General features: G+C 58.1%; 5 protein-coding genes across 5 annotated transcripts; 1 reads left to right on the top strand and 4 right to left on the bottom strand.

Moving 5' to 3' along the window:
- Nucleotides 1–51: 51 nt before the first annotated feature.
- Nucleotides 52–942, bottom strand: M421DRAFT_55027 (uncharacterized protein; the record flags this gene model as incomplete). The annotated part of the gene is made up of 1 exon (XM_033595272.1): nt 52–942. One exon carries the CDS (start codon nt 940–942, stop codon nt 52–54), a length of 891 nt encoding a protein of 296 aa, XP_033452474.1.
- Nucleotides 943–1,767: 825 nt separating this feature from the next.
- Nucleotides 1,768–3,022, bottom strand: M421DRAFT_416950 (uncharacterized protein). Its single transcript, XM_033591266.1, has one exon. It carries the CDS (start codon nt 2,799–2,801, stop codon nt 1,983–1,985), a length of 819 nt encoding a protein of 272 aa, XP_033452473.1. The 5' UTR covers nt 2,802–3,022; the 3' UTR covers nt 1,768–1,982.
- An 884-nt stretch (nt 3,023–3,906) lies between these two features.
- Nucleotides 3,907–5,974, top strand: M421DRAFT_416949 (uncharacterized protein). The gene has a single exon (XM_033591265.1). The coding sequence runs from the start codon at nt 4,087–4,089 to the stop codon at nt 5,746–5,748; it is 1,662 nt and encodes a 553-aa protein (XP_033452472.1). The 5' UTR covers nt 3,907–4,086; the 3' UTR covers nt 5,749–5,974.
- A 1,505-nt stretch (nt 5,975–7,479) lies between these two features.
- M421DRAFT_89560 (uncharacterized protein) lies at nt 7,480–8,838 on the bottom strand (the record flags this gene model as incomplete). The annotated part of the gene is made up of 1 exon (XM_033597779.1): nt 7,480–8,838. The coding sequence occupies one exon, from the start codon at nt 8,836–8,838 to the stop codon at nt 7,480–7,482; it is 1,359 nt and encodes a 452-aa protein (XP_033452471.1).
- Nucleotides 8,839–9,249: 411 nt separating this feature from the next.
- Nucleotides 9,250–12,190, bottom strand: M421DRAFT_416946 (uncharacterized protein). The gene is made up of 5 exons (XM_033591264.1): nt 11,918–12,190; nt 11,755–11,867; nt 11,629–11,703; nt 9,564–11,579; nt 9,250–9,515 (listed from the first exon to the last, which is right to left on the bottom strand). The coding sequence occupies exons 1-5, from the start codon at nt 12,120–12,122 to the stop codon at nt 9,429–9,431; spliced, it is 2,496 nt and encodes an 831-aa protein (XP_033452470.1). The 5' UTR covers nt 12,123–12,190; the 3' UTR covers nt 9,250–9,428.

Raw genomic sequence — 12,190 nt, 5'->3', positions numbered from 1 at the left:
ACACAACAAAGGAAACCTGTTATTATCCGCATCTTGAATCTCCCCCCCTCTCTAGCCGTGCTTTGAGGATGTCGGCTGCTTGTTGTGCCTCCTCCCAATGCAGAACTCGACCACCCAAGTCAACACGACGATGAGCATGAGCGCAGTCGCAGCCCACGTCAGCGCCAAAAACTTGCCGCCCCAGGTGGCCTGCAGTCCAATATCGTTGCCCTTGTCGTTGATGATATGGCTCGCCTTCACGATGACGGCCGTAACCAGCGCACTAGCGAGGCCAATGGCGAGGAACGCCAGCACCGAAACCAAGAAGTTGACGCACGCAGACAGGCGGCCGGACAGCAGCATGGCGGCAGCAGCCGCGAACAAAGACACGAAGATGAGTCCGATAGCGATGCAGTAAAGCACGAACATGGCGCCCATGAGCGCATTCAGCGTCTTGATCCCCGTGTCAATGTCCTCGGGCCAGTCGAGGTCGTCGAGCGTGACGTCTACGCCAGTCCTGTTCAGCGCATCCTCAATAATCTGAGTCGGGTCGAACTTGTACATGGCCTTGCTCTTGCTGCATTCGGTCACGTTCTTCGAGATGTCGGACTGCGAGACGGTCGCATTCGCGGTCTCGGTGGGCGTGTACTGGCCCTCGCAGTAGTTGAGCATGTGGGCTGAGTAGAAGTCCTCGATGCCCAGGCGCTGCGTGACTTCGCCGATGGCATCGTTGATGATCTCGCTGCCGGTGTTGCCGATGGAGTTTAGCAGGTTGGTGATCGGGTTCGAGGTGTCGGTGGAGCGGGTTTCGTTGAGAATGGTTTCGCCGATCATCGAGGTGTTGAGCGTGAGCAGGTGGTAGTCTTCCATGAAGCCCTTTTTGTGGCCTGCAAAGAGGCATAGGAAGGAGAGGATTAGGGCTGCTATGCAGCACAGCACGGGGATGAGGGCTGTTGGACGCATGGTAGCGGGTGTTTGATGAGTTCGCAGGATGGTTTTCAGTGCTGTATGTCGGATCGAGGTGCTTTTGTATGGTGGATGCAAGACAAAGACGAGACCCTGTACGCGCAGTACAAAGCGATAGCTGCGTTGAAGACGGACGTCAAAGAGTGAAGCACCAGCAGCACAGCACACGGCAATCTATATGCACGCTCACCGTCCACGCGGCGGCGCACGCATTCCAGGCTTGCTTCGTACTTCCATTCTTGTCTTCGCATTCACGTCACCCAAGCCAGGGTTACGAGCAGCACGTCGAATCAGTTGACGCGCGACAGGAGACAGGCACTGCCACCCAGCCTCAGGATCGTCGAATTTTCGCGCTGGTATTGGCCGATATTATTGTTGATGCACACCGACCGTGTTGACGTGTAGGGCGCTTTGACAGGCGCTACGTCACTAGTCTGGGAGGCTGGCTGCAGGGCTCTCAGCCTGTTGTTGCAGCCGTGCAGGGGTCTTTTCAGGATTCATCTTGCCGAGCACAACCGAACGACAGGATTGGTCTGCAAGGAGTCAATAATGACAGAAATGATTCTGGAAGGGGTCTGCAGACGCGAAGGATTTCCGGCAAAGGAAGGTTTGCGCGACTGTGCCACAGAGAAAGATGGGGTTGCACAGCCGCTGAGGTACGAATCAAGGTACGTGGAATGCGTGGGAGTACGCGAGCGTTGTGGGACCTGCGTTGAAAATAGAACCGTCGAGTAGTCCACTCGTTGTAGCATAGTACCAGGAACTTCACATGCCTATTGCATTGCGTGTCAGCAGAAACTTCACAAAGGATAGCAGTCAAACGCATAGCAGAGGCTTGTACAAGGTATACATTGTGTGCTTTTGAGTCTATTGTTCCCGGCCTTCGTCTAGTCGTAAGGTCTCGTCTATCATGAGCGACCATGAAGGCATGATCATCGTAAGTGGGGCATCCTGTGCTTCATATGCTTTTGAGTGGTGTCGTTAGGATATCTGATCGGAGTGTGGTGTGCACTGCAGTGCATTCGATGCGCCGTCTGTCACGACGGCGTCTTCTTGGTCTTGCTAGAAGGACCGGTTGAGGGCGACTTGGATTTTTTGCCAACTGCATCCTTGAAGGGCGAGTATGGCGCAGCAACTGAGTGTGGTGGAGCGCGGTGCCCGTCCGCTAGCTTTGGAGGCTCGCTGGACCCAGGCCACTTCTTCTGCTCTTCGTGCATCTTACTGAGCGGCTCTCCTACGATGTGGTATTTCGCCCACTCGATAGGCGGGCATCGGACTATGTTCTGCGGTTGAGGCATCGCGGGGAACCTGGGCGCTGCCTTGTGATCTGTATTGACAGAGTCTTTGCGCCCGGCTCCTCCTTGGTCGGCATTGCTCGTGGCTGCGTCTGTGAGACCAGCAAGCGTCGGCGCAAGGACGTCGTTGTGTGCGACTGCTGCCTTCGCCCGCTGTTCTTGCAGCGAGCGCACAAATGCTTCGGGGTCCTGGACTGCAGCATGCTTGAGCTCCTCCAGCGCCTTGAGGTCGCGCCTGCTCTTCTCGCGCTGTATCTGCAGCAGAGATATCGCGGAGCGCAGCGCTATGGCATCAGGGTTCTCGCTCTCTGAGACGGGCACCGAGGGCGGCTGCTGTCTGAAGGTCGCAGGAGCGGGTGCCGGTCGTGGTGGGGGTTCGTTGCGGGGCCGGAAGTCGGAGCGCGCAATGGGAGCGAACTGGGCGACGGTAGCGGTGGGGGTGATGGGCGAAACGGGCGGGCGGTCGGAGGTGGGCGACTCTGAGCGCTTCTCCCCGGGGGTCGACGAGGCGTCGCTGCTCGAGGCCGGCCGCAGATCGGTGTTGACGACCAGCGCAGGCATGGCGGCTGAGGGAGTCGTCGTCGTGGGGCGCTGTGCCCGCGAGGCTGGAGGGGCGCGCTGAGGCCAAAGGGCGGATACTGCGCTCGGCGCGGGTGGCGGCTATGCGGCGCTGCTCAGATGCGCATCTCGGCCGTGTCTACCCTGTTGGAAAGCGGGCGCGTAGTTTGGGGTGCTGCCCTCTGCGTCCGGTCGCTGAGGCGGTCGCTGTGGGGCAACTGCGGCAAAAGAAAAGTGTCCATGTGGCTTGGGCAGCCGGGACTGCGGAGGACCCCGGCGTCCATGACGGTCAATCCGAGCGCAGGACTGCCAATTGTAGTACTGGCACTATCATTGTGCCGTGGCGGCCACGGTCGTCAGCCAGCGTCAGCCAGCGCCGGCCATGAGCGGCGATGCCATCTGGTCGGCTGCCGGCGTGTCAGGCTCAGTGCGCGAGCTGTAGTGCCAGACGGTGGTCAGACAGACAGTCGCGAACAACGCCCTCACGCCGAGTGCAGAAGTGCCTATCCGGTAGAGTTGACCCCGTTCTGGCAGAAAACGACGAGACTACTGCGGGCGGACGAACCTTGACCCACGCAACGGGCAATGGAGCTGCAGGCCCCAGGGCTGATCAGGCCGCCGTCAACGCTCGTTCTGGTACGCTTGAGTCGACTGAGTCGACCGAGTCGACTGAGTCAACTCTATCCAATGCCTCGACTGAGTCAACTCTATCCAATGCCTCGTCTACGATGTCATGTTGCTGTTGAATGTGCCGTCTGCATGCTGCGGACCTGGGTCAGCGAGCATGGAATTCCCAGTTGAGCGAGCGTCCAGCCAAGGGCAGGCAGCCACATCAGTCTCTTCACCAAGAACGCCCGTCTGTCGTGCCAATTACCGTGCCCGGATAGCCATCGCCATGTGGCAGAATGCTGACACCGCTCGCTGTGGGTGAGGGCTGGCCTGTCGCAGTAGCGCAAAGGTACCAGCTGTGGACCATCCTCGCGTGTGAGTCGCTCTTGCTTTTGGAATGGGCTGCCCATCATTTGCCCTTTCCACGTGCGGCACGAGGACCACAGATTGTATTTACTCTCTGTCTTGCCCCAACTTTTCAACGCCTGCTGCCCGCGCGCGTTGCACCACCTCGACCACCTAGACACTTCACCTAGCCGTTTTATCGGGCTGCACGCAATGTGCTGTAGCCTTACCGCTTTCTGCCAATCAGTCGCGGTCTGAGAGCGCCCCGGTCCTCGCTGCTAGACCGTAATTGTCTGGCCGTCCGAGATCATCGTCGCCGTTGCTGCATCGAGTCATGGCGTCTGCCACAGACTTAACAGCGCAATCCCCGCCAGCTGGGCCTCGCATACCAAAGCTCAAGTACAGGAATCCACTGCCACCAGAGCAAATCTTGCTGCTACCGCAGACTTCTGCTCAGGAGACAGCACATCCACCATTGCAACGGCAAACTTCCGCGACAAGTTCAGACGTGCCTCCTTCACCCTACCGCCCATCCTTTGAAACCACCGCAAGCACGACGTCATCCAGCCTGGCTTCCACCCCGTCTAGCCACTCGAGTTCCAATGACTCCAAAACGTCGAAGAAGAAGAAGAAGAGCAACTCTGTCTTCAGCTTCTTGTCACTAAAGGAGCCCTCTCAGCTTGCACTTGAGCAATTCGCTGAGCAACAACGCAAGCAGGGCAATGGCAGGAGCTCGGTATCACCCTCGAACGTCTCCACCAGGACCGGCGGCACCAGTGGCACCTTTGCAACCAAGAAGCTGCCAGACAGTGTCCCCAAGGTCAACTCCAAATGGGATGGCATCCCAGACGCAGTCAGGAAGCGGCAGTCAACCACAAGTACTGTTGCCACGACTAGCAAAGACACAAAACGATCATCAGGATCCTCCTTGGGCCAGGGCTCACACCTATCCGCTATGCCCTGGAATACCTCGGAGTTGTCAGTAATGTCCAACGAGTCCCGCGGTCCACCCAACTCGATTCTGTCCGTGGCCGCTGTCAACGCCGATATCTATCACAATGGACACTACGTTCCAATATCACCTTCTGAAAGCTCGCTGGCTGAGCCATCTTACTACTGTCCTGAGGAGCCAATGGCATCCGGTGCCTTGCCGATCGAGCGCCCAGCAGCTGTCCAGGCTAGCGCCGGCTCTCCGCACAATGCGAGCTTCGATACTGTACGTGATGACAGGCCGGATTCGCCAGCATCCTCGATTGGCTCCGTCGACACTATTGTCCGGGCTGAGGCAGAGGTGATATTCAGGAAGATGAACGATCGGCCTCAACAACAGACCTTCTGGGGAGGAAGTGCACCAGCAGTCCAAACACCTTCTGAACCCGAGTCGAGCGTGCCAGAGTCGCATGATTTTCTATTCGAGTTACCCTCCAGCACTTCATTGCAGTCGCAAAAGAACGACTCTCCGATGGCGTCTCCAGCTGCCTCGTACACTGCTCCTGCTGTTCGCTACACAGAACCACCAGCGCACTACGTACCATCGACTGCACACGACAACGCACCCCTTGTCCCTTATTACTCCCCATCACGCTCGGTTCACAATTTCAGTCGACCCATGGTGTCAACCACACCGACCAAGCATGTCAATCTCTTTCAGCCCGCACCTCCGTCTCCTACGGGGCCGTCATCTTTACGGTCACGAACTATGAGCTCTGGCCTTCCAACCTTGTACGAGAATTCCATCACCAGCACCGAATCCTTGGAGACGATTCGGGACGACAGCGATGCGAGATCAATCGCGCCATCCTTCACGCCGTCTTCGATAGCGCCATCTGAACTATCGGAGCACTGGCACCAGTCTTCCCGCGACCGTCTTGGCCTCGGTGGACAGATGCGCAAGAGCGATGTCTTGCCATGGGGAAAGACAATGGAGGATTCTCCAGGTAAGCCCAAAAACAGGCATCGTTTGTCATTGTTGATGAAGAGCGCGTTACGGTCATAAGGTTCCCCCGGTGGTTGAACCGTGACTAATCCTGTGTGCATAATAGCTCGCGACAGCCAGCAACCAACATAATCTGCCATCTTTGTATTTTGTTCAGCCTTCAGCCTCGGCGTCCTGTCTCGAGCGACGGTCGCCTCCGTTTACGTATAGATACCCCAGTTCAACATAACAAATCACACGTTTAACAACATTTACGTTTCTCGAAAATCGCAAATCTTTTCCAGTGCAGCATCTTGTTGTCATCGAACATGCCGCAAGCGACGCGTCATGAGCAATGCTTGTCAACATTGCGTAACCTCATATTCTATACCACCAGCTTGAAGATCCAGAGGAGATGTCACTCGCCGTCTATTGTGCGCTACACTTGCTAGCGGCACAACAATTACGCGCCGTTCGCCAACAGTAATGTACCAAAATCCACAACGTTTAATCTCCGCCAAACCTGCAAGGATTCGCAAGGTGCGTACTCAAAATCGCCGACTCGTCGTAAAACAGAGTTCAGTGCCACAGAGTTCAGGGCCACAGAGTTCAGTGCCTTAGGTTGAACCTTACTCCGCAGCCCTAGGCAAGCACAGACTTGTGTCAGTTGTCGACCGGGATACTTTGCAGATTCGACACTAAGCCGTGCTTTATGTAGGGGGGGCGGGGGGGCAATAACCACTTTGATGCTGCCTCGGTACGCATGATAGTAGGCGAGGAGAGTTGATGATTTGCCGCCTTACAAAAATGGAAAACAAATTGTGGATGACAATTACTCAACGCTGCATGTGCAATCAATGGATATTCGCTCAACAGCAGTAGGTCAGTGCTTGATCGGTGTGTAAGCGACTGAAACATCTCACGACAGTTCGCACATGCTAAACACGCAGTATTACCCAACCTGGGCTTTTAGGCCGAAGATCATGAGGATCAGATTCGGTAACGTGCGAGATCTTGTGCCAGGGCTCATGTCGATCATCCGCGTCGGACCGCTGCTTTGTACTCGCGCAACGTACCGACGACAATCGTTTCCAACGTCAGATATGCAAGTTACGCGAGACGGCCGTTTGGAATAGCAAACAGCGAACTGGCCTACTTCGCCCGAGATGATTGTCTGCTCAATGCTGTTGTAGCAGGAGCGATACGAGCATCTACAAGCAGTCTCAGCGACCTCAAGTGCTGAACAAGGCGCATCACGCGTCCCAAGGCCTGGAGGTATTAACGTTTGCAAGTGTGGTTTTGGGGGTCTGAAGATCGAGATAGATTGAGATCTCGCGTACAATGGTTTACCAGTCTCTTCGGACGCCGAGCAAATCAGAACATGTCAAAGGAAACGTAGATTGAGCTTCGTTCTCATCAATCTCCTCAGGTGTCGCTGATCTGGTCATTGTAAACTTCGAATACCCAGAGAAAAGGAAATAGGACAAGTTTAGGCGAAGGGAGCCACCACCACAAGCACAGCCCCCTTCCCCCCCATCCCTCTCCACAACGAGAGCCGGTACTCCTCGGGCTCCCAGCCGCAAACGCCCCTGCGTTAGCAGCCCAGCAAGAAGAGGCACAACGCCGCTCCAGGACAGCCCACTCACCCTCCGAGAAGACCGGACCGCGTCGGACTCGCAAACGCGCGCTCCAGTCACTAACCCAGCGAAAAGAAAAAACCGAGGGAACAACACGCTTATATGGAGCCACTAGCCCTCCGATGCACCGCGCGTGGTCAGCAGTGTGACGTCCTCCGCGCAGCTGGGGGAAGCGCTACTCTGTGACCCAAGCAGCAGTCACGCGCGAGAGGATCTCGACGTCGGAATCGCAGAGGATATCGATGTCGGGATCCTGGTCGGACAGCGCGACGGCATTAAATGCCTCGTCGCCCTCGAAGTCCCAGCCCCGGTCGTCACGGTTAGACGCGATGTCGTCCATGGACGCGAGGAGGTCGGCATTGTCCCCGCCCAGGTGTGAAATCACCAGCTCCTCGACGGCTCTTGCGTGGCGCAGGCGCGCGCCTTCGAGGTGCGAGACTTGGGCGCGGAGCGCGCTGATTTGGTCGTCCCTGTGCGCGAGCGTGAGGGCCTGGGCCGCAGCGGTCTTCTCGAGGCGCGCAATTGCATCGTCGTGGGTGGCCGTCTGCACGCGCAGGGCGGCGTGGCCTGCGATCTCGTCCTCGAGTTGGTCTTCGAGGAGGGCGATGCGAGACTCTGCATTGCCGAGGGCGCTGTCGGCGAGTATGGTGCGGCGCGCCGTGGCGGTGGAGACGTGCTGGACGTACTCGAGGGTCCCCTGCAGCTCCATGTTGTGCGTGATGAGCTGGGTGTGGACGTCCTGGAGCGTGGTGAGCTGGGCCCTGAGGGCGTCCTTGTCGGTCCTGAGCGCGGTCCATGTCGCGCGCCAGTTTACGTTTTCGTGCTCGATGGCTTGGTTGCGGTGCCACACGTCCTCGTTCTCGGCCTCCAGATCTTGGTTGCAGGCCTCGATGGCCGTGTTGTGCTTGGACAGGCGATTGAAGGAGGCGCTTAGATTGCTGATTGAGGCGTGGAGGTGGTCGATCTCGGCGTTCAGTCTGGCTGTCTCCTCCTCCCAAGACTCGGCCTTCTTGGTATACTTGCGGAGCCTCGTCTGGAGAGCATTGATCTGGACGTCGCGGGCATCTTCCTCGGGGGTGGTGTCTTTTTCAAGCCAGTATTGGAAAAGCGGCGCGAGAAGACCCAGGAGAACGACCAGGAGAAAGACAAGACTAAAGACAGAAGACCAAGCGTAGACACCGTCTCCCTTCTCACCGACAGATACGGTAGCATTAGCAAAGGCATTGTTCAGGACAGATCTAACATGCTCAACAGGGCCCGTGGGGAGAGACGAAGGGGAACCCGAACAGAGCGCAGCACTGGCAGCAGAGACCTTCTGCACATAACCAGTGAGATCACAAGTAGAGCCGACGTTGCAGAAACACGGCGACGTAGCATCCGGGAGGTCGTCAGCGAGGCGGTCCGCGGATTTGTGGCTGGAGGGCAGGACACGCTTGGGAGCGAGTCCGAAGCGGGAAGACCAGGCGAGAAGACGGTCAACGGACTGCTGGCTGCACGAGCACGAAGCGTCCCTCGAGGCTCCGGCGACAGCCATGTCGAGTCGTGAACGATCAACCACTGTTGCGGCCTTGCGGAGGCGTTCAGTGTCCTGGGAGGACAACAAGAAAACGTCGGTGTAGCCTTCTCAAAGAAGTCGATGACTTTGGAGGATGCAGGGGGAAGTGGGTGAGCACTAAGTAGAGCAGAAGAGACGTGAAAACTCGGGAGGCTCTAAAGGCATGGAGAGCAGAGACGTGGAGATGATGTACCTCCTGTAGAGACGTGGAGATGATGTACCTCCTGTAGAGACGTGGAGATGATGTACCTCCTGTAGAGACGTGGAGATGATGTACCTCCTGCAGAGACGTGGAGATGATGTACCTCCTGCAGAGACGTGGAGATGATGTACCTCCTGCAGAGACGCGGAGATTATATACCTCCTGCATTTTTCGCAGAGTGGGTATGCCGACACAGATAGGGGACCATGTACCAGAGTTGGAGATATTGAGATGCCCTGCCTCCGTGGGCACTTTTTTGTTTCAGATATTGGATTTGTAGTCACAGTGCTATCCCCAACCTTTTCCCTCGCCAGGGTCCACAAACAATAATCTGGTTCCGAACACTGGCTTTGTACACCAATTATTTCTACTCGTCGAGCTGGACATAATTGGCAGGGAACAGTCCCGACGCGCCTTTGTAGCTTCCGAGCCACCAGTCCTCGTCGGGGAATTCCTGTTGGATGTTAGTTTTAAGTCTGGGCTCGGAAACCGCACCACTTACAACGCCTGTGATTGTGGCTCCCTCAGGGAAGCTCAGCTCGTTATCTTCGGCAGCTTCGTAATCGTAGATTGCAGTAGCGGTAGGTCCAGAGCTTCCAGCAGCCTGTCGAGCGGCAGCTGGGGGCTCCACCTCCTGCGCCGCGGAGGGGTGCGAAGGCAGAGGAGGAGCAGCAGCTCCTGCATCGTCGCCCTCAACAAGCTCGACGTAGTTGGCAGGGAAGAGACCACGCTCGCCCTGGGGGTTGGTGCCCATCCACCAGTCCTCGTCTACCATGTCAATATCGGTAACATGGTCGCCCTCGCGGAGCTCGACCTCGTTGTCTTCAGCCTTCTCGTAGTCGTAGATGATGACAGCTCGCCTGCCAGCACCTGAACCAGCACCTGCACCGGCATCATCATCGTCCTGACTAGAAGAGCCAATGGCCGCGCCGGCTGCGGCTCCAGCCACTGCAGCAGCGCCAAAAGTACCTGCAGCAACAGCAATACCAGCACCACGTGCCGGATCCCTGGCCTCAACCTTGGGCTCGGGCGACATGTCCCGAGCTTGAGCCGCAGCTTGTGCAAGCGATCGGTTGGGCATGGCAGGTGGCTGCTCCTCAGCTGGCGACAGCGGCTCAGGCTCCCTTCCGCGAGCTACAGGCATGGCAATGCGTACTGGAGAACCAGAAGGCTCAGGAGAGGGGCTGCGTGGCTGGCGAGGGGGCGAAGGAAGGCGTTGCGTCTGCGTTGCGGGGACGTAGTCCTCATCCTCAGACTCTGGTTCCCTGGGTCGGCTGGGGAGGCCAGGCATAGGAACGCCGCGAGCACCAGCATTCGGCTTACTTGAGTTGTCCAGAACTGGCGGGCTTGGAGCTTGAGGCTCAGGGACGGGTCGAGAGCCCGGAGCACCCATTGGTGAGGCACCCGCGAACCGATCTTTGAGAGAACCAACACCTCCAGAAGGCGGAGAAGCAGGCTCTTCCTGCTCCTGGGCATCACCAGTGCGCTGCTCGCTGAGGTTGCTTGCCGACTGTCCTGTACGAGTGGTCTGGACAGTTGCCCAAGACTTGCCAGCGTACCCACTCTTCCAGCCGCCGCCTCCGCTCTGCTGAGGTTGTACCGGCGCCGCCGCTGCAGCAGGTGTGTTGACCGACTCTCCACGTGCCGCCTTCTTTTCTGCCCAGATCTGGGCCGGAGTCTTGCCTTGTTCGTCCGCAAACGTCTTGCTCGCGGTGCCAATGGGTGCCGAGGTGGCAGGCTTGGGAGCGGTGAAGCCGCCTGGCGCAGGCGCCTTGGTCCCCGTGAAAGCGCTCGCTCCAGCGAACTTATTGGCGACCTTGGGCTTTGGCAAGCTGGTCAGACGGTCAGAGTGGTTGCTGAAAGCTGCCGAGCGCTCTGCGAGCGACTTGGGCCTCTCCTCCTCGCCGTCGTTGTTGGACGCGCCAGTTGCTGCTGGAGAGAGAGCAGAGGATGCCGGGGCGCCAGCAGCCTTCGCACGGATGGCTGCAATGTCAACCTTTCCAATAGGCTCGTATGCGCCCTTGACCACGGTAGGTCTGTCATCCTTCTGCTCCTTCGCCTGAGCCCTGATGGCTGCGATGTCGACCTTGCCAATGGGCTGGTATGCGCCTCTGACAACCTCGGGACGATCGTTCTGCGACCCCGCGGCACGAGTGGTGTCGTCTCTTCCTTTTGTGAGTTCGGCCATGTTGACCTTTGTAGGCTTGTAGGCGGATCCAACCTTCTCCAGCTGCGATCTCGTCAGCTCGGGGGCATCAGCGCCCCAGCCATCGGCGTCGCCGTTTCCTCGTGGTGCAGGTGCTCTCGACCCCCTCAACGGGTTGAATCCCGCGCCGCCGCCGCCGACGTTTGTAGGTGTGAAGACAGGCTTCTTCGCGGCAACAGGAGGGGGCGCGCTCGACAAAGGGATGTCTGCGCCGCCCGTGTACTTTGCGCCAGAGGCATCAGAGACCTTCTGGATAATCCTCTCGGGCGTGAGGTCTGCTTCGGAGCGAGCAGTGACCTGGACATGGTAGCCCTGTCTCCAATTAGCACAAACGCAAAACAGGGCAGGCGGACCAACGCACGTGGAGCAGCTTGGACACGACGCCGAGATGGCTGCCGAAGTAGCCCTTTGTCCTCTCTGGGACGCCTTCGCCGCACTGGAGTCGCAATTAGTGGCATGTCTGGCCGAGGGCATGGGCGGAGGCTACCCAGGCAATCAGGACGTTCTTGGGCAGCGACGAATTCGGGTCCTTGACCTTTACAAAGGCGAACTGGATGCGGCCATCTGAGAATTCGTCCATCAGGTCGAGCAATTCGCCCTCTGCGTGCGTCAGCAACGGCCCGTGGCAGTAGCTGTGCCTGTCGACATACCTCCGGTGCTCTGGACCTTCAGCACGCTCTCTTTCCCGCCGTCCTGCTGGAAGGCGCTGACAAGCGGGGCAGCGACGGCGAAGACAGCCCACTGGCCGTACGTCGGCGACTGTGCCTGGGCGGCGGACGGCGGCGGCGTGTTGACGACATTCTGGTAGCTGCGGGTGATGTTGGGCCCGTTGGCGGACGTGTTGAGCGAGGCCATGGCGAGCGACGGGGGGTCTGACGGAGGAGTGCGGTGACGTGTCTGGGACGTGTTTGGGGAGACAATGG

Source organism: Didymella exigua, assembly GCF_010094145.1.
Source record: "Didymella exigua CBS 183.55 unplaced genomic scaffold M421scaffold_4, whole genome shotgun sequence".
In the NCBI taxonomy this organism is placed as follows: domain Eukaryota; kingdom Fungi; phylum Ascomycota; class Dothideomycetes; order Pleosporales; family Didymellaceae; genus Didymella; species Didymella exigua.
The sequence above is the reverse complement of the archived record's forward strand: the minus strand, read 5'-3'. Positions and strand labels throughout refer to the sequence as shown.

Bases quoted from the DNA above. Each gene is read 5' to 3' on its own strand.
- M421DRAFT_416950 (XM_033591266.1), bottom strand. From the start codon at position 2,801: ATGCCTGCGCTGGTCGTCAACACCGATCTGCGGCCGGCCTCGAGCAGC.
- M421DRAFT_416949 (XM_033591265.1), top strand. From the start codon at position 4,087: ATGGCGTCTGCCACAGACTTAACAGCGCAATCCCCGCCAGCTGGGCCT.
- M421DRAFT_416946 (XM_033591264.1), bottom strand. From the start codon at position 12,122: ATGGCCTCGCTCAACACGTCCGCCAACGGGCCCAACATCACCCGCAGC. The intron at 11,580-11,628 runs GTGCGTTGGTCC...AATTGGAGACAG, and splicing joins TCGTGTCCAAGCTGCTCCAC to GGCTACCATGTCCAGGTCAC. The intron at 9,516-9,563 runs GTAAGTGGTGCG...AACATCCAACAG, and splicing joins GAGCCACAATCACAGGCGTT to GAATTCCCCGACGAGGACTG.